The sequence below is a fragment of the Tiliqua scincoides genome, chromosome 4 (assembly GCF_035046505.1).
Source record: "Tiliqua scincoides isolate rTilSci1 chromosome 4, rTilSci1.hap2, whole genome shotgun sequence".
Classification (NCBI taxonomy): Eukaryota; Metazoa; Chordata; class Lepidosauria; order Squamata; family Scincidae; genus Tiliqua; species Tiliqua scincoides.
Window position 1 is genome coordinate 114,311,163 of NC_089824.1, and position 19,342 is coordinate 114,330,504.

Here is a 19,342-nt window from a genome sequence, read left to right on the forward strand (position 1 = left end):
GACTTCAAGGATGGACATCTACCTGAGCAAGTCCAAGACAGAGCTGATCTGGGGAGGGGTCATCGAGGCTTTTGTAGTCTGGGGAATCGAGGGAGCCCCTCCCCTCTGGAAGACTTTGTAACCTGACCTGCCTGCCTGAGAGGCAAAAGCTGCCTAGTTGTCAAGGACTGACCATCGAGAAGGGGAATTCACAGGTAAGCTCAAATCTCCCCCTTTTCAGTAATTCTTCAGTATCGCCCCCTAGCTGTCTTCCTGCCAGTTTTTTTTCTTTTTCTGACCAGCTTCAAAAGCTGATCAGCTTCAAAATTGCCACCTCCCCTCTGCCCCACCCAATGTGTGTGCCCCACCAGAGCGAACATACCTACTTGTGTGTTTCCCCTCTGTCCCACCCACTCAGGCCCAGACCAACATGCAGAACATCCATTGGAAATTGCATCCATCAGTGTCAATCCACACGGGATTGGTACATTCATTCCAATCCTGGGGTTGAGTCATGGAAAAAATCATGCTAGTCCCTCCTCAAGTACTTTCAGCCATAATTTCACCTCCTCTGATAACTCAAAACCTATGGATAGGAGACAACCACATGAGTTTTCTCCCATATGTTCAAAACCCAAATGGTTCACTCCAAATTCACTGATTGAGAAGTGGAAAAGGTGTTTGGTTTGTTCTATTAGGAAGACAACAACTCACAGATAAGGAAATGTGGGTTTTGCATCCACATCCATGGAAAATGCTGATTTCCTTGTGGATTTTTGCAATTTGTTCTTGGTCTCAGAACATAAGGTGAAGCATCCCTAGAAATGATAAGGAGGCACTTCTGCACTCACTGAAACTGATCAGAAGAGGAAGCCAAATTTCTCCTCTCACACCTCAGTTTGTGTCAAAACCTGCAATAACAAAAACAGGTTAGAGTGGTCAGGTGGTGGGTGTCAATATTGTTGGGGATTTTCAGCTCTAGATTTTGTATTTTTCCTGCCTCTTACATTTTTATTGTATTATGCTTACTTGTTTTAGTCTGTTTATAAGCTTCTTCGGGTTGCCTTAGAGGTAAATGAGGCAGGATAGAAATTGTTTAAATAGAATCCTCCACAATGACCCAGTTCCTAGGAGAAGGGCTCTGTGTGTGTAGGTTCTCAATGCAAAGTCACCTTCCATTAATTAGAGCATTAGTGTTGGGTAGTTTCCATGCATGTAGGAACCTAGTAGAATGGAATGGGGGAAGAATGATACACTAAATGGTATGGTACACCTGCAATCCTGACAAGCCAGTTAACTATGTAGTTGAGTGAGGGGGGAACATGCCCCTTCACCTGCAGTGGTACAGTCCAGAATTCTATTACTGGCTGCACAATGTGTAGAATGGTTCTTGGGAGCCATTTGGGGTGAGGAAGAGAGATGAAGCTGTTAATTTGGAGACAAAGTAGCCAAAGGGGAACAGAGGTAATAATGGCTGTTCTATAACTGAATGTTTAAAAGACTGAGACAAATTGCTAATGTTCGTATCTTCCAGGAGCTTTTTAACTAGGCTGCTCAAGGCATCTAGCCTAATGCATTTCTTGTTCCAAGTATTTCACACTGCTGGAGGCAAGGGGCAGACAGTGGGGAAACAAGTACTTCCTCAGTAGTACTATGTGCTGTTAAAACTTCTTGGACCATATCATAGAAATGGAATCCTGGGCCTTCAAGGATTGCGAGACTAGAGAAGACCCTCTTCCCTAGACTTTCTTAGGAGAGAGCCACTTGGGAACCCTCTCCAACACCCCATGACCCTGCAAGCAAATTGAGGTCTGCATTGGAGGTCTTTCTCCAGCTGTCCCTTCAGAGTTTAGGCAGGTAGCCACTGGAGAGAGGGCCTTTTCTGTGGTTACACCCAAAGCTCCTCTCTCTTTGGTGCCATTTCTATTAGCTTTTTATGTTGCCTTTTTATGTTCATTCTGTTCTCTCAGGCTTTTAATTGCAATTATGATATCTAACCATACTTCCCTTTCCCTTCCTTTTGGTTTTGAATTTTTTTTTTTAAACTGCTGGTTCACTGCTAGTGTTATGTGTTGAGATATACAGGTGGTGCCCTAAGGGGATCCGTTCCTGTACCCCTTGCGGATACTGAAAAACATGGATAATCAAACTCGGTCGCTTTACTTTGGTCAAATCCGGTTTTTCTGAGGCTCAGAATGCTATCTGGAGGCTTTCTAATGTGACTTCTGGCAAAACTGGAAGTTGTGTTAAAAAGGCTCTGGGCGGCATTTTGAGCCTCAAAGAGGCCATGTGTGATGGTGCATGGTCTCTCTGAGGCTCAAAAAACATCTCAGATGCAACTGGAATGAGGTCTGTGGGGGGGGGGCAGTGTGATCCAGTAAGGCAAATTCAGAGATGCTGCATCCACAGATAAAGAGGCCTCACCTGTATATATCTTAAAGTTGCCTTGAGGCTGTTGTGAAAGGTGGCATATAAACACTCTAAATAGAAAGACCAGGGACCTCTGACATCTGACCCCAGGAATGTTCCTTGCTAATGTACTCAATTGACAAATAGCCATAGAAGGGAATGTGGCAAGAAAATGACACATGGGGAATGTGTTACTCTCCCGTTTCCTGCCACATTTCTAACCCAGATTAAGACAGCTACATGTTGTTTAGAAAACGAGCCTGCTAATCATCTACAGGTGACCTGAAAATGTATCTAATATTGTGGTGTGTTGAGGTTCCAGACCTGGGACCCTGACATACTAGTACTGAACTGGCTGGTTGTCCTTTTGTGGCCTTCAGACCCTACCTTGCTAGGATCTCATACTTTGCAAAGACTCAAGGGATTATGGACACTCCCTTCTGGTAACCTGGTGTCCCATCAGAATTTAGGGCAGTGTTGAAGTGGGGGACAAGATAGCTCCTCAGACAAAACCAGATTTATTTACAAAAGACATTCTGGTAGCATGTGATTCAGCAGTGACTTTTAGTGATTTTTAAGGGGGGTGATGCGCACTGGGGGGTGATGCACTAAAATCGCGGTGGTTAGGAGTAACCCCATCATGTTATATACCGTTGAATGTGGAATTTTCAGCAGAATGCAATACAAAAAAACAGGAGTGAAATATCTCCTTTCTATCAAAAGTTATTGGCAAAAAACCAGAAAACAAAAAATGCATGGAGTTCAATGGAAAGTGAAACCAAGCTGTATTGCACATTTACTCAAAAATAGGTGAACTTGCCTTAGTCCTTCGGCAAAGGTAGGCTGAGAGGAATCCAACACCAGAATGGACCTGATCCAATAAATGTAACCCCCAAAAAACACCTAAGAAGGAGGTCCCTCCGTCCAAGCTGGTGAATGTAGTTTCGCTCTATGGAAAGAGAAACTAAGCCACATGGTCATGTTTACTCGCAAGTAAGCAAACATGCCTTGGCTCCTTGGCAGTTCAGGCAAAGAGAAATGTGAGGCTACCAGAATGGTCCTGATTTGATGCAACTGGAGCTCAACAAATGCTCCAGAAGGCAGCCCCCCCCCCCAGAAAGAATGAAACAGAGGCTTGACAGGGTAAGGTGAATTTTCTTCTGTTTTAGGCTGCAATCCTATCCACACTTTCCTGGGAGTAAGCCCCACTGACTATAATGGGACTTACTTCTGAGTAGACAGGCATAGGATTGGGCTCTCAGACTTGTAAAGCCAGATGGGTCCTGATAGTGATATGCTTGACATACAAGAACTTAAATTGAACTGGGTACTGGGTAGGGGTGAAAATCTTACTGATTCTTTGGGGGAGGGGGTGTTATTGCAGGCAGGCTACAGAGAAAAATCACTTGGTGGAACAGGGCTGGTTTCCCCTTATTTAACTATTAGTTTTACTTTAATTTAATTATTTATAATTATTTATTTTAATTTGCTTTATGATGGATCCTGGACAGATTGTCATTCTAAAAAATTAGTCCCAGTGCTAAAAGTTTGAAAACTGCTCCAATAAGGTGTTAGTAAGTTGACGCCCTGGGAGGAGGTGACACCACTAGTGACCAAAATCACTAAAATCACAGTTTGTAAAAATAATACCATCATGTTATATATCAATTAATGTGTAATTTCATGCAGAAAGCAATGAAACAAGCTGCATTGAAATATCTTTATCAAAAGGTACAGCCAAAAAGCAGTGGGGGCGGGGCAATGGTAGATCACCATGCCCACCACCTGGAGCTCCACCCACTGCATGGGGGTGACATGCTGGCCTCCTGCACCGGGTGACACGAAACCTAGTGATGCCACTGCTCCTCCCTTTTCCAGTTGGCCACTTGGGAGGGAGGGAATTTCAAACTGTCCTTCCCACATTTTGTTTAATTTAAATGGTTTTAGAAGGAAACCTGTAGTTTGAATTCTAACCAACTTCACACAAATAGGAAAGGAAGGCGTGTTTAACCTCTGCTCATATTAAACATTATATAGTGTGTCCTCCTTATCTGTGGGTTTGGGACCTGCAAATTTGACCCACCACAGATTACAAACCTGCACCTGGAGGGCCTCCAGACATGACCGAGAAACTGGAAGTGCCTCTCAGAGGCCTTTTGAGGTGTGGGGAGGCTGCCACGACCTCACCGCACCTCAGAACACTTCTGGGTGTGATTGGAAAGCACTTCCAGTTGTGTCCAATGGTCCTCTGTGGACCACCTGCAAATCTCAGTATCCATGGGTTCAGTTTCTGAACATTAAAACAAAGTGGGGCATCATTAAAACAAAGTGGGGGGAAATTGAATGGCTACTGAAGGTATATATAAATGCAATGGAAAGTTAAGGAATGGGAATCTGGGAAAGGATCCCCCGCAGATACTGAGGTCCAGCCTGTATATGGTTTGACTTTAAGGTGCAGAGAGTTGTCTTACACCTTTTTTTTTTTTTTTTTTCTTGTTTTCCCTTTCTTTCTCAGAGGATGGCAGGATGCAAGGTTAAAGCACCAGGTTGCTGGCAGTGATTGTTGAACAATGCTTCCAAAGTAACAGGAAGCAAGCTGGCTGCACACATACTGAGCCACAACCCTGCAAGGTTTTCGAATGTGGAAAGTAATTCTTTCCAAAACTCTTTGGTGCAAATATGATAGAGAATATTATTATTCTTTCAGTATAGTTAGGTGTTACCTGCTGGGGTGAGGTGATGTTATGGACTGGCTGTTATGTTGACTCAGTGTAAGTCCATGTGATCCTGCTGAAAAAAATTTTTGCTCCAAAAATTGTCCTTTGCAAATCTTCATGGGAGATTCTCAGTTTGAAAATTAGTCAAAATTGAATCTATATAGACAGATCAATGCTGTCCACTGATATTTTAATGTTGATACTTTGCAACACAATGGTGTGTTCATATTTCATAGTTTGTAGTAACTGCATATATATAAAATGTTCAAGCTGCTTTTCCATCCAAAATGGTGTATCACAATTTGAAAAAGAATACAGCAATAAAGAATTCAAATCACAACAGTATTGTAGTGGCAGAGGGATAGGAAACCAAATGGCATCATTAAAACAAAGTGGGGGAAAATTGAATGGCTACTGAAGGTATATATAAATGCAATGGAAAGTTAAGGAATGGGCCAGACAACCCCCCCCCCAGGAAGAGAGTGCCATAACTGGGGTATCATAACTAAACAGGCCAGGGTCTCCATTCTTTTCAACAACACTTCTGAAGACAGTGGGCATGTCAGGAAGCCGTGATCAGCCAAAGGTCCCATTACACAGTGAGATTTTGCTGTTACGAGCAAAATCGTATTTTGCATAGCTCAGAATTCAAACATTCCAGCTCAGAATGCAGACTTGGATCCATCTCCAACCACACAGCCCTCTCCCCTTTCCAGCTTCTTATCTTCCCACCTATTCAGGGGAAAGCACTATGCTTCTCTCCCACTGGGAGGCCACCTTGCTCAGCAGCTCTGTACCCTGTATTTTCAGTGGCAGCTGAGCTAGGTGCTACGCAACTCACCAGAATTCGGCTCACGACTCACCTAATGGCTCCCAACCCACAGTTTGAGAAATGTTGGCTCTGAGGATACCAGAAATGGATTTGTGGAAGAGTCTCCGGTGTGCAGTGTTCTGCTGTTTTTTCTGCAGAACACGTACCTTCCCATTTTTTTCTCTTGCTCTTTAATCAGTGTTGGATTCTACCACTCCCTCTGCCCATCCTGACCAAAAGGTGTATTTTATGGTTCAGCTCTTCAAAGGAAAAGGCTGAAAGCAGGGTGATGAGATCATACTCACCACTTTCTGGACACGGTTCTCGTGCTTTTAATCTCACTGCTGTCAAGCTCCATTAGAAGACTTGGGCATCATTCTTCTACCTCAGGGGCCCAGCCTCCCACTAACCTGGTTTGAAATGAGGACAGCTCCTAGGCCAGGAAGAGTGATGGACCAGAAGGAGGTCTTAAAGAGACAGATGCCCTGCTCTCCATCTGTCTGGGCACAATCAAAGTTTCTAAAGTTCCTTAGTTTCTGGCTGTTCCAAGAAAAATGTTATGTGGAAGTTGTTCAGTCCCATAAGATTAGAACCTGGATCCCTGCAGCTCAGACATGGGCTCTCAATTTCCTCTTGTGCAAGGACTGATGCAGAGTGTTCAACACACTGATTCTGACACCTGGTAATTGGGCACCCCAAGAGAGTAATAGCCCAATCCTAGTCCATGCTGGAATCCTAGCCCAGCTGCCCTGCCCCGTATCCAGAGCGGGTTTGGGGCTGCCTGTGGCTCAGCCTGAGGCAAAGGAAATGCATTCCCCTTACCCCAGTTAACACCACAGCAGCCCCAATGGGGTTACTTGGATCTGCGCCACTTAAAGAGGTGGCGCAGTCCTGAGAAGTCTGGAGCTGCTCTAGGTCACCTGTGACTGGGGTTAGGATCCAGCACAAGTGCTAGATCCTAATGCTACCCCCCCACTCAGCTGTGGCCCACCCACAGACCTGCCTGCTGTCCACCCTCCCCCTGTCCCAGAATGCTGCCTCCTGACCCTCCCGCACACCCCAAACGCCCTCCAGGCTGGTGCGAACTTATCTGTCCTCATTGGCGCAGAGGCTGAATCTGAAAACATGCCTTAGATTCTCTAAGGGCACAATCCCAACCCTTAGATGACCCAACACACATCCCTTGTGCCAGCCCAACAGTTTCACAAAAGTGCAATAAAGCACTTTCGTGCCCCTGAGAGAGCAAGAGGTTGACTGAAGCCCTGTTGGGATGGTGCAAAGGTAAGCCCACACTGGCGGAGTCAGGTTGGCACAGGGGTCTGGGGGGCATGGGGAGGGCAGGAATGAGGAGTTTTGGGGTGTGGGAGGCAGTGTGGGCCCATGGGTGGGCCACAGGTGAGCAAGGGGGCCTGTAACCAGCAATTGTGTCGAATCCTAACCCTGGTCCTGGACAGCCCAGAGTGGCTCCAGGCTGCTTGAATCTGCGCCACCTCCTGAGGTGGTGCAGATTCAAGTAGCCCCATTGGGGCTGTTGCAGCTTTACCCAGGATACAGGGAAGGAATTCCCCTTGCTGCAACTGGTCCCAACCCTGCTCTGGATGCAGGGCAGGCCTGTCAGCCTGCATGCTCCAGAGCAGGTTAGTATTGGGCTGCCCATGTCATAATATTGCCCCTTTATACAGCTCCCATCAGCAGGTCTTCCTTGATTTCTTGCTGAGGAAGGGTACCTCTTCTCTGAGTAGGCTGCCTGCCTCAATTTCCTAAATGTCTCACTGTGGAAATCAGGAAAGAAATACACCCCTCCCCCCCAACTTTCTGGCTTGCAGAGAATTTCTTCCACATCAGCTAACTTACCAAAGGTTCCTTGTGTGTCTACTATGTTCTCATGTGCATATTCCGTTCATAACGGTCATAACCCCTGGGGGCTGGGTGATAAGAATAGGCCCTCAGTTTGGCTGTACTTGTCGTAAGAGGCGACTAAACAGCCACCGGGTAGATGGGACACATTAGCCTGGGAAGGCAGCTCATCTGAGAGAAGGAAAACTCTGATCCCAAACCTTCACTTCCTTGTGGCTACATCCAGTTATGGAAAAGGCTTCAGGAGTCAACCTCAAGGCAAAATCTGGAGCCGGAGTCCCTGAGGCAGTTCATGGCTGAACACAGTCATGTTCTGGCAACTCCTGCGACGTCCCTGGAACCAACTGTATTGGCTTCTGCCTTTCCATTGGACGATTTCAGCAATGTGGAGGGGGGGATTTGCTGCATGGGTAACAGTCTATCCCCCATATCTACTTTACCCAGGCTTCGCGCACTGGAGAGGACACTCTGTTCCAGAACCACCATTCAGAGTGCAATACCATAGTCTTCCGAGACTGAAGGATGCCAACAACTAACAATTCCATTCATAGAAACTATTGGCTAAGCCTATTAGGCCTTCTCCATGCCCTGCGTGGACTGGGAATACACTTCTGACTGCATGTTTCAAGGGAGATGAATAGTAGCAGAGCTGACCTAAGACTTCCTGATGCCTGAGATGGCATGCCAAATGCTGCCTCCCCTTATCCGATGATGTGCCAGCCTCTGCTCCTTCTATCCAGTGTTCTAGCAGCTAGCCCATCACTCTCTTCCCCTCCACATGTCCTCTTCCTTTCTCACCCCCTTGTTCCTTTTCCAATCCAGGAAGGAGGAGCAGTGGAGGAAAGTAAGCAGACAGAAATGAGTGTCCCCTACTAATCTGCATGAAGCAACTGCTTCAGTTGGCCTCATGGATGGGCTTGCCCTGAGTCTTCGAAGACATTCCTGATAGCCTTGAAATTCATCAGGAACCTATCTGGTACACAATTTGAAGTAAACCATTTGATTTGTCTTCAATTGACAAAACCATTGGCCATAAGTACTCATCATCTTAAGCCTCTGCCCACTGAAAACTAGTGTGGTAGTAAGCACTACTACAGATATCTTGCAAAGGTGCTTTTGCACTAGCACTGACACCTGTGAGGTGAGGTAGGACAATGGCCAGCCCATTCATCCAGTGGTGAATTGTAGGGAGCGGCAAACAGACTCAGGGTGCCTTTCATTCTAAGTCTGCCACTGCCTCCCTCTTGGTGCCCCAGTAGAGTCACTTTCCACTTGCTAAAAATGCTTCCAGCATATTCTGTACTTTCTATTTTATTTAAAGGGACTGCATGAGGAAGTAGCAACATGAGAATGTAGGGGGAGGATGACTTTCACTTGGAGGAGCATGTGTGGAGGTGGGTTAGGTCATCAGAGAAGGCCTTTTTACAAGTGCTGCCGCCTAGGGAGGTACGTGGGGCGGCAGCTAGAAATAGGACCTTCTCAGTAGTGGCACCAATGCTATGGAATTCCCTTCCCCTTGACTTAAGAATGGCTCCCTCTCTTGAGACTTTTCGGTGAGGCCTGAAGACCCTTCTGTTTAAACAAGCCTTCTGAGTTCTTGGCCTTTTTAACATCTTTTCAACATCTTTTAATTTTTTACAGGCCTGATTCTTTTATGACTTGCTGCTCTATGCTCTTTTTACCTTTTTACTACTTTTTATCTGACTACTGTTTTTATGATATGTGTTAATTTGCTTTTATCTGTTTTTAAATTATGTTTTTAATCTGTTTTAACCTGTTGTAAGCCACCTTGAGTCCCTTCGGGGAGAAAGGTGGGGTAAAAATAAAGTTGTTGTTGTTATTATTGGGTGATAAAATTAACCTGCTGTAGGGGCTTAAGACTTCTGTGAGATCAGATTTATTTTAAACTGTTAAATTAGTCATTTATGTAAAAAGGCTAAAAAATCTTAAAATGCAACTTTTTAAGTGTGCTGGCTGCTAATATAGTGGAAAGATATTTGAACTTCACTTTGCAGAGGAACAACTCAGAACCACTCCTGTTAAGAGATGCTGGGAGCTTGGCATAGGCCTCTTTCATTTCTGCCAGTCACAAAGTATCATATGATATTCTTCTCTGCAAGATAATGCTTGCCCTTGACAGTGGATGCAGTAGTGAATTTCCTGTATGCAAGGGATAACTGACATCTCAGACTTATTCTTGTGCTTCTGTCTTGCCTTACAGTCCTGTGCTCTGCAGTGTGATCTGGGATGTGAGTGGTGACTGAAGCCATATTAACCACACATCCCAGAGGGCATGTTGCCTACAGATACTGAATTAAGTCATCATGCCCACAACTTTCTCAATGATGATAGATGAGACTCTGCCAAGCCAAATAACATCTGTGACTTGGCAGATGCAGGGAAGACAGGAAGAGACCCTTGGGTATGTAGTGTCTGATAAGTGTTGGCCAACACTCCTTACTAGACAGACAGGATCTCTTTTAGGGAGTTGAAGACAGTTTAATAAATTATTAGAGGTGTTTGGGCACAATCCAGCCATTGTTTGAGGTAGGGATGGTAAAGGGATGGTAAAGGTAAAGAGTAAAGGTGGTTTTGAAATAGATTGCTGCTCATGCACCACAAATGGCAATCCCTACCTCAAACTCTAATAATAAATGTAGACTCCACTGTTCTAATAGTCTACATTTATTATTAGAGGTGTTTGAAAACAGTGTTATTTATTTTACTCAGAAGTAAGTCCACTGTGTTCAGTAGGCTGTAATCCTGTCTTACACACCAGAAACAAACACCTCTATTTATTATCATACATTGGGGGTATAAATAATGTATCTCTGTGTATAATATCTGACACAAACACATTTCCTCCCCCCCTTTTTCCTGCAAGAGAAACTAATTAAAAAATTACAAATTAAAGTTGAACTCAATGCAAACTTATTTCCTGAGTTTTTTTTTTGTTTGTTTGTTTTTTAACCCACCTTTCTGTTCTTCTAATTCTTTATTAACCAGCACTTTCTGGAGTCCTTCACACCAGCACAAATGACTATAAAGTGCTGTCATTTTGATTTAGTAGTTCTCTTGTGTTTTTCTGGCAGCCACTTTGACTGGTAGGAAATATCACTGCAAGTGCCGAAGCAGCTGAGCTTGAGATCCCATGGCTTTGAGAAATAAAAATGAGGAAAACATGTCCTTGTTATCATCTCGTGTTTCTTTTCCCCCTTCCTTCCTTGGCAAGTGAAGACATGTTAGCCAGACTGTTCAGGAACTGTGAAGGAGAGATGGGGGGTAGAATACTAAACTGCAAGGAAGTTTATCTAGACAGAATTATTAAATATGCCTAGAGGTGCCAACTGGCTTCGGAAGGCTTGCAAAATATTAGGAATGGAGGATGTTTCCAACAGACACACATTAATTACTCCCAAGGTAGCTCAGCATTAAGGAGCATATTTTAAATAGGGCTGCAAGATTCTATTGGCTTAGGGCCTGATCCTGAGCACGGCATGAGTCAGCGCTGGGCCCGCAGTCTGCCGCCCAGCAGCTCACTTGGACCGCCAAGTGGCAGAGAGGGGTGTGGGGGGAGGTGGTCTAGTGTGGGGAAGGCTTGGCGGGGAGGAAATGCCTAGAACAGGCAGTAGTTTGCATTTCTCCATACAGCTCACCCACTCTGAGTCTCCTCAGACCTATGTTTAGCTGGTGTAAGTCTGATTACCCTCAGAGAATGGGTTTGGGCCAAGAAAGGGGGATAGGATCCCAGCATGACCAGCTGCCACCAAGATTCACACCTTTCCATCCCGATCCCCATCCTGATCCTCCCCTGAATGTCCCATGACTGAGTCCTGCTCACCTTAGTTTCTTTGGCATGGCCTGGGTGGACTGTTGGAGTGCTGGTGTCCTGCAGTACATGACAGCAACACTTTTTGTGGTGCCACACCAGCACTTACAGTGGTGGACTGATCCACCACCATAAGAAGTCAGTATTTTTTTATTTTTCACCTTTTTAATTCCACCCTTCCTCCAAGGAGCTCAGGGTAGTGTACCTAGTTCCTCCCTTTTGCCTTCACAACAACTCTGTGAGATAGGTGAGTTTAAGAGGTAGTGACTGACTGGCCCAAGGTCACCCAGGAAGTTTCATGGCTACGTGGGGATTTGAACCTTGATGTTCCAGGTCATAGTTCAACTGCTAAATCACTGCACCATCTTTGCTCTCAAATGGATTGGGCTATTAAACTACTACTGCACTAAAGCCGTGCAGAATGATATAAACTTCACTTAGACTACAGCAGAGGTGGCCAATCTGTGGCACACCTGCCACTGGCACCTGCAGACATGCTGATTCCCCTGTTGGGCAGCTGGGTGAAGCCTCCAGTGTGGTCCCAGCTATGGGTGGCTTGGCCAGAACACCCCAATGTCGTTGAAGGGATGGGAACCAACGCTGCTTGCCTCCAGTGGCAGCCAGACCTGCTGCACTTCTTCCCACCCCCCACATTGTCCTGCCATGCCAAACAACTGCTGCACCAAAGGCCCTGTCAGCAACCTGGGTGAAGCCTCTGTGCCCAACCATATGGTCTGGTGACCAAGCTGGGGTTAGTGCAGGCTGGGAAGTCGCTGGTCGCTCCTTTGCAAGTCATGCTGGGGTGCTAAATCCCAGCCTAATGTTTGGTGTGGGAAACTGGCAGTCACCTGGCCTGTGCTGGCTCTGGTTCAGTGGCAGCCTTCATGCCAAGCTGGTCCATGTGGTTGAGCATGGAGGCTTTGATGCGGCCTTTGGCATGGCAAGGCAGGATGAGCAGGTGCAGCAGGTCTTGGTTCTTACCCCCTCTCAACAGCACAAGGCATACTGGCCAAGTCACATCCATCTGGGTCACCACTGGAGGCAGGTAGAATTGCATGGTTCAAAGTTCTGTGCACTGAAAGTTGCACATGGTATGCTGAAGGTTAGCCACCCCTGGACTAAAGCAACATTTCCTACTTCCATCTATGGCCATGTATGCATAGGCCAAGCATTTGACAATGACATCAGTTAGAAGGCGGTTCTTCCTGGAGCTGCTCTGCAGAGAATCCTCTTTCAGTCTGTCTTAACAAAAGGGCAAAGTTAATGAGCCAGTTGCCAGCAGCCATACATCATTCCCCCAGCATGATTTCACTCTCACCAGACAAAAGTCCAGTGACCCTCTTAACACACAGCATTGCCTTTATGTGACAGAAGGAAGAGATTTGCTGTCTGCTGTCCTTTGGCCATTGTGAGCTGAGAGTTTATTTGACCTATGTCTCTCCATTTGTCATACATGTTTTGATGAATCTTCAGCTTTGTTCTTGCTGAATTTTTTTTCTGAGACAACTCTAGAAGACTAGAAGGTCATGCAGGAAAAAAGTCCACAGACTGTGCTTTGCATACAGAATATTCAGGCTGGTATCTCCAGTTAGAGGTAGTAAGGCTGGGGAAACTGTATACCTTGGAAATTCAGACAAGGACTTCAATGTCTGACCCAACAAGCCAAATTCAGTCAACCAGGCCTGTATAGCAGCCCACTATGGACCTCATTGACCACCTGCGTTTCTAAAATTGTTAATTCTAATTTTTGCAATATATGTACAAACATCAGAATAAATTGGAGAAGGAGGATGGAGGAAAATGAACTCCCTGTTTTTGCTGCATGCCTGACTGCCAAAACAGGAGGTTATCAACCATAAATAACTAGTGGGTTAATTCAACCTGCTGCAAATTAATTAATTATGCATGCCTAGAACAGACAGTAGTGGGCTGAAGGAACCAATGGACTGCTCTCTTTGGCTAGTTGAGCAAATAAGAGATGAGGATAGGGCTGGCCTATCCATGAGGCAGCTTGAGGTAATTGCCTTGGGCAGCAGATTGGTTTGGCACATCCACCTCTGTCCAAGCTTTCACTTTCAGTGCTCCTCCCATTCCCCAAATTGGAAAAGAGAATTGGAGGATATGACAAAGTAAGGAGGATAGAGATTGACTAGCTTAACATTCTCCTTTACACTTCTTTTTTCCACCCTGTCTTCTTTTTCCAATCACAGCAGAGCAGAGGCTAGCACATCACCAGGCAAGGGGAGGGGTTATATTTGGTGCCAGGAGGTCTGAGGTTAGCCCTGGATGAGGAATTGGGGTGGGGCAGCTAGCACAGTGTCTTACATACTACATCAGCACAGTGAGGAACTTCTGTGGATTGTGCCCATAGAGATAGTGTGGGCTAAGAACAGAAATGAAGAAATAAGAAAGAATTTTTAGCAGTGTTTTATCTTACTTGGAATTAAAGACTTCTGCCTGGATGGGCTTTTTGTTCATCCTTTATGTGGAGTGTGGTGACATGTTCCACAGAAGAAAGAGTTAGATTGTGGCATGCAAGCTGCATAGCAGGCTTTACATGTGTGTGCGCTAACCTTTTGGAAACAAAGCAAGGCTGTGGCAGACTTTTAGTATTATTTTCTACAGCATCCTTTTGCAAAAGTTCTCATGCCAGAGTTGAAAGATGGGGTCTCCACTTACCTCTGCACCTTCCATTTCAGGTGCATTAGTGATCTACTATTGTTTGTACAGTCAGGGGAAAAAAATCCCAGTACTGGGGATACTGAAAGCATTACACACACTTCTATGCACGCAGAACACACACACACACCCATCTTTTCTAAGCTCCCCCCCTTTCGTCCCGTTAATAAGAAAATCCATTAATTCTGGTCCAGGGAAAGGCCAAAGATTTTCAGAGCGCGCCAGGCAGAGGGAGGCTTGAGTGGCGATGCTGCGGGGGCGGCGAAGCGCGCTGCCTGGCGAGGTTGGAGAAAGGTCTTGGAGAGAGCAACCGGAGAGGCTTTCAGCACCGCGGACAGAGCTCAGCGTCGCCTTCCGCGGGCGTTCCCAGGCCTTCGGCCGGCGTCGGGCCATTTGAACCGTCTGCCGGGCTGTCCTTGCAACCTGTTGGGCGACGCTCGCAATCCTCGCTCCCGTTCGCCTCCCTTTTGCCCCGGAGCTCCAGCGAATGCTGGGGGGGGGGCCTCCCTCCAGAGGCTCCGCCTTCCGAAGCCTCCCAGTCGCTGCCGAAGCCCAGCGCAAGTTTCTTGGGGAGCCCGTGCGAGGCTGCGGCTCTTGCTCCCTCGCTGAGCTAGGCTGAGCCCTCTTCGGGGACTGGAGGCGCCGCGGCTCCGCCCGGGAAACCTAGAGGCAGGCGGGGTCTCGCTCCCGCTCTCTCGGCGCGCGGGTCCTCCTCTCCCCCCGCCCGGCTCCGAACTGCACCGCTTCGATCAAGTGGCGTCCGTGGCCGCGGAGGGGCCCCGCCGCTTTCCCACCCTCGCTGAAGGAACTTCTCCCGGCCCCTCGGAGAGGGCTTGCCCGGGCGGGGAGAAGTCCTCGAGCTCCCGCCCGGCGGGCGATGCTGCCTAGGGGGGGAGCCGGCGCCCCGTGACTTGGACGAGGCGCCCTCGGAGAGCTTGGCGGCGCCTCCCCAAGCCGGCTCCGCTCCCGCAGCCCGGTCTGCACACGCCCCCGCCCCGCAGTTGCCGATGCTGGCCGGGGGGGGGGGGCTCGGACAGTGGCAGGGCGGCAGGAGATCGGGCGAGTCAGCCGAAACAGACGCCTGCGAGGTGAGTGTCCCTTCTGGGCTTTTGGCCGGGGGGGGGGGTGGGTGGCATTCGCCGGATGAGGTGCCCACAAGCAGGAGAGTGCGGAGTGGTGCTGGGGCGTTTTCTCCTGGGTGGGACATGCAACTGAGGCCTTTTGCGGGGGGGGGGGATCGCAGCCCAGCAAGGAAAGAGGGGACCTCCCTGTGGCTGCTGCCAGATGTCAGCCTTCTTTGCAGCACGCCTCGGACTTCAGGGGGAGCCTCAGTGAAAATGGCAGATCTCAAACTCTACACAGAGGAGCAACGCATGTTTTGTTCTGATATTTGAGTTCCATTAATGTGAAGTGGGGCAGCTGGTTCATTCTGTTGCTGTTCAGGGGACAGGCAGAGTCAGGTCTGGCCGACAGGGCCCAATCTTCCTAGTCATTCTCCTGCACACACTTCCATTGAAATGTGTTCATTCAAGAGAGGTTATCTGGAAGAACTTCCTTGTGGATTTGGCCCGTATAGATAGCAGAGAGCAACCACCTGTGTCTTCTGTCTTGGCCAGCCCCCCGCTCTGCTTTGTGTTAAATCCAGTTGAGTTGTGGAGGCTCTGGCTGGCTGGCTGCCTATCACCACAGAGATGGTGAATTCAAATTTATCTTCCTCCCCACACAGGGTGACCAGATGTCATAATTGCAAAAGAGGACAAGGTGCCCCAAAATGTAGGATATCCAAGAAAAATGTAGGCAAAATAAAAGCTGAAAACACTTGTTTATTGATTTCATGTAGTTAATTTAAACACTATTTTTTTAATTAAATTTAAAACTATATTACATATAGTTTATTAGATATAATTTATTAATAAGAAAAACAGCTGTGCACTGTCTGCAGGGGCCTGCTCACAGGAGAGAAGGACATTTAAATTCTTTTCTGGTACTGGAGACTAAAAAAGGGACATGTCCTGGGTGTCTGGTGACCCTGTCCCCACACACAGCAATTACCTGCTGCATCTATTCCACTAATTACTGCTTTGTCTCCGTTTCATTATTTTTAAACATTATCCACTTGTACCCTCTTTCTGAAAATTGCTAGCTCCCACCAATAACTGTAGAAAGCAAGGGATGCTGAGCTGATCATTTCTGTGGTTTTCCTCTGTCATATGTGCCTTGGCTCACTTTTTTGAGTTGTCTGAATTGCTTGAGTACCATTTCTTTGTCTGAAGGTCTTTACTCCCTGTCAGGTGTCCACATTGGTGTGTGGACCCCTTCTCTTCCAGCAAGGCATCATGATGACTCCATCTCCAGATGCTTGGCAATGACATCATGTGCCATTGCCAAATTTCCAGGTTGCCAGGCTCCTTGCTGCACCTTTGCACAACCATCCAGTTTAGGGGGAATGTTACTGAAAGCCCATCTGAAGTACTATACTTTGCTGGTGTCTGTTCTCTCTTTGTGGCTCACTTCAGCTTGATGTTGAAAGTTAATGTGTAGTAGTGGTTCATACGTGGTGCAAATATGGGTTAGTCTGTGGAGGATTCTGCATAGAAAAGAAAACAGAAATAGATACTCTGAAGTATGAACATACAATTGGCATGCTGAATCAAACTATTGGGCCATGTAGGACAGCATTGTCTACTCTGACAGATAGTCACTTTCCAAGGCCAGTTGCTACTTTCCCACCTGAGAACTTCTGAAGATGATAATTGGACCTGTGAAGTATTGTTTCTTTCCCTGACCAATGGTGGCTCCCTAGTAATTTTTATTCTTTCAGTACAAGTAAGCAACACATTTGGACTGGAAATTTGGCTCTTTATTCTGCCTTTCACTCAGAGCTCAGAGCTGCATTTTTAGCTTCAAAACAGCTCTGTGAGATAGGTTAGGTTGAAAGAGAGTGACTTACTCAAGCTGTTATGAGCCCCCCCCCACACTATTAGTTTGTTAGCTGAATAGGGATTTGAACCTGAGTACTTATGCACACACTGATGTACTACTTTCTTGGGTTAATAGTTGTTGTTTTTTTATTCTAGAGCTGCAATTTACCAGGAAGTAAATTCCACTGAATTCGGTGGGATTTACTTGCATGTTCATATTTTTAGAGCTGGAAATATTTATTTTGTATTGGCAACCTTCAGTCTCGAAAGACTATGGTATCGCGCTCTGAAAGGTGGTTCTGGCACAGTGTCTAGTGTGGCTGAAAAGGCCAATCCGATATTTATTAACATTATTATTAACAGTATTTATATACTGCTTTTCAACTAAAAGTTCACAAAGCGGTTTACAGAGAAAAATCAAATAACTAAATGGCTCCCTGTCCCAAAATATTGCATACTGTCTGGACCATCATCCTCAATATTAGCTCCCCCCACCATAAAAAGCCACTGCTGGGTCTTCCAGTAGGACTCTGCTATCTTTGGAGAAGTCTGATGTCTGCTGTGCAACAGGTCACTTTTGGAGAACATTCCAGTAAGTTAGTCAGCTGTCTCCAAACTGGAGTTTGCTGCATGGTGGAAAAGGCATCCCCAGCATGATTGGTGTTTACCGTTCCAGCAGGGAGACTTCCTTCCCCACCACTGAAATCCCCCAGACTGTGTACCACCTATCCACATCTGCCAGCATATCTGGGTGCAGTGGCTGCTGGGATGACGGAACCCTGAAGCGGGGGGCTGGACCTCTGTTCAGGGGAGATTGGTGGCAGAAAAAGAAGGCTCCCCCAGAACAGTAAGCACCATTCAAGCGGGGGAGGGAAAAGGCAGGGCACTGGATCCGGCCTAGGGGCGGAGTCTGGAGAGCCCTGAAGTAAGCTAATGGTAAAGTTTTGGGTGGCTATATACTTCTGCTACTGAGGCTGCAATGTTAGTCTGTAGAATTAATAGTCAAATCTCTGTTAATCAATGCCCCAATTAATGAGACAATTAAAGAAAATAATTGTTTTTAACACAAACGTATCTCAAAAGAAATTGCAGGTGGCAGGTGGTGCTATATTGAAACTCACGTAATGAACCAACATGAAGTGCAAGCTTATGCGTAGGAACTCAGCCTCACTGAGTTCAGTTTTTATTTATTTAAAAGATTGGGATCCTGCCCTTCCTCAAACATTGAGGTGCCAGGACAGTTTACATAGTTTTGCCCTAAAAGAGATTGCTTTGTCTTCATGGTACTTCAAAGTGGCAACAAATAAGTAGCCTTTCTCCCTGGCATTTTTCCTGCTTTCTTAGAGAAAGAGTAGCTTTCTCTTTTTAAGTCACACATACGACTCTCTTTGGAAACCATTGCCAATTTGTCATCAGAAGTGGCCATTTTATGATCACTTATTTGGGAGTAGGCCTCACTCATTGGAGATTACTTTCAAGTAAACCTGCATAAAATTGGCTGACAATTTAGCAAGTGTCACACATCTCTTTTCATGTTAGTCTTGGAGAATAAGATACAAACCATGACATCTGTCTCCAGCATAGGAGGAGATTATCTTTGAGACCCAAGCAAGTTATATAATATATTAAATTAACTTGCCTAGTAAAATAAACTTAGACTAAAAAATGTTATTGGCTGAGATTATGCACTTGTCATCTTGGCATGATCAGTCCTTCCTCAGCTTCCCAGTCTGGTTATCCTAAGAGAAACATAACTTAAAATAAAAAAAGAGCAAGCCTCAAAATTAAAACTCACCATCTTATTGAACAAAGCAACCATGTAACAGTGTTTGATACCCCACTGGTGAATGTACTTGCTGCTGCTAAAAGTGGAGTTCAGTCTTATATCTCTAAGAAATGATTAGAAGTTTTGCATTTGCTCTCACAAACACTTGGAATATCAATTTCTCCTCCGCTTAATGAAAAATTCTGTGTAATTCTGGAAGCCTGCATACTTTAACAGATGCTGGACTGTTGTCCTAACTTTCAGTGTATCACAAAGCATTTTAGTGAAATATGTAGTTATGTCAGGTTTTCAAAAATACTTAATGAAATTGTATCCATTCTTATTGGAAAGGGAGAAGATATTCAGTTGGGCAGA

General features: G+C 46.1%; 1 protein-coding gene across 1 annotated transcript in view; it reads left to right on the forward strand.

The window, feature by feature from the left end:
* The window catches only part of TDRD5 (tudor domain containing 5), an 89,264-nt gene extending 74,095 nt beyond the window's left edge, over positions 1-15,169 (forward strand). Inside the window, exon 17 of the mRNA XM_066624534.1 lies at positions 14,896-15,169. Within this exon, the coding sequence (XP_066480631.1) occupies positions 14,896-15,169 (274 nt within the window). The remainder of the gene's footprint in view (positions 1-14,895) is intronic.
* The last annotated feature ends 4,173 nt before the right edge of the window (positions 15,170-19,342 follow it).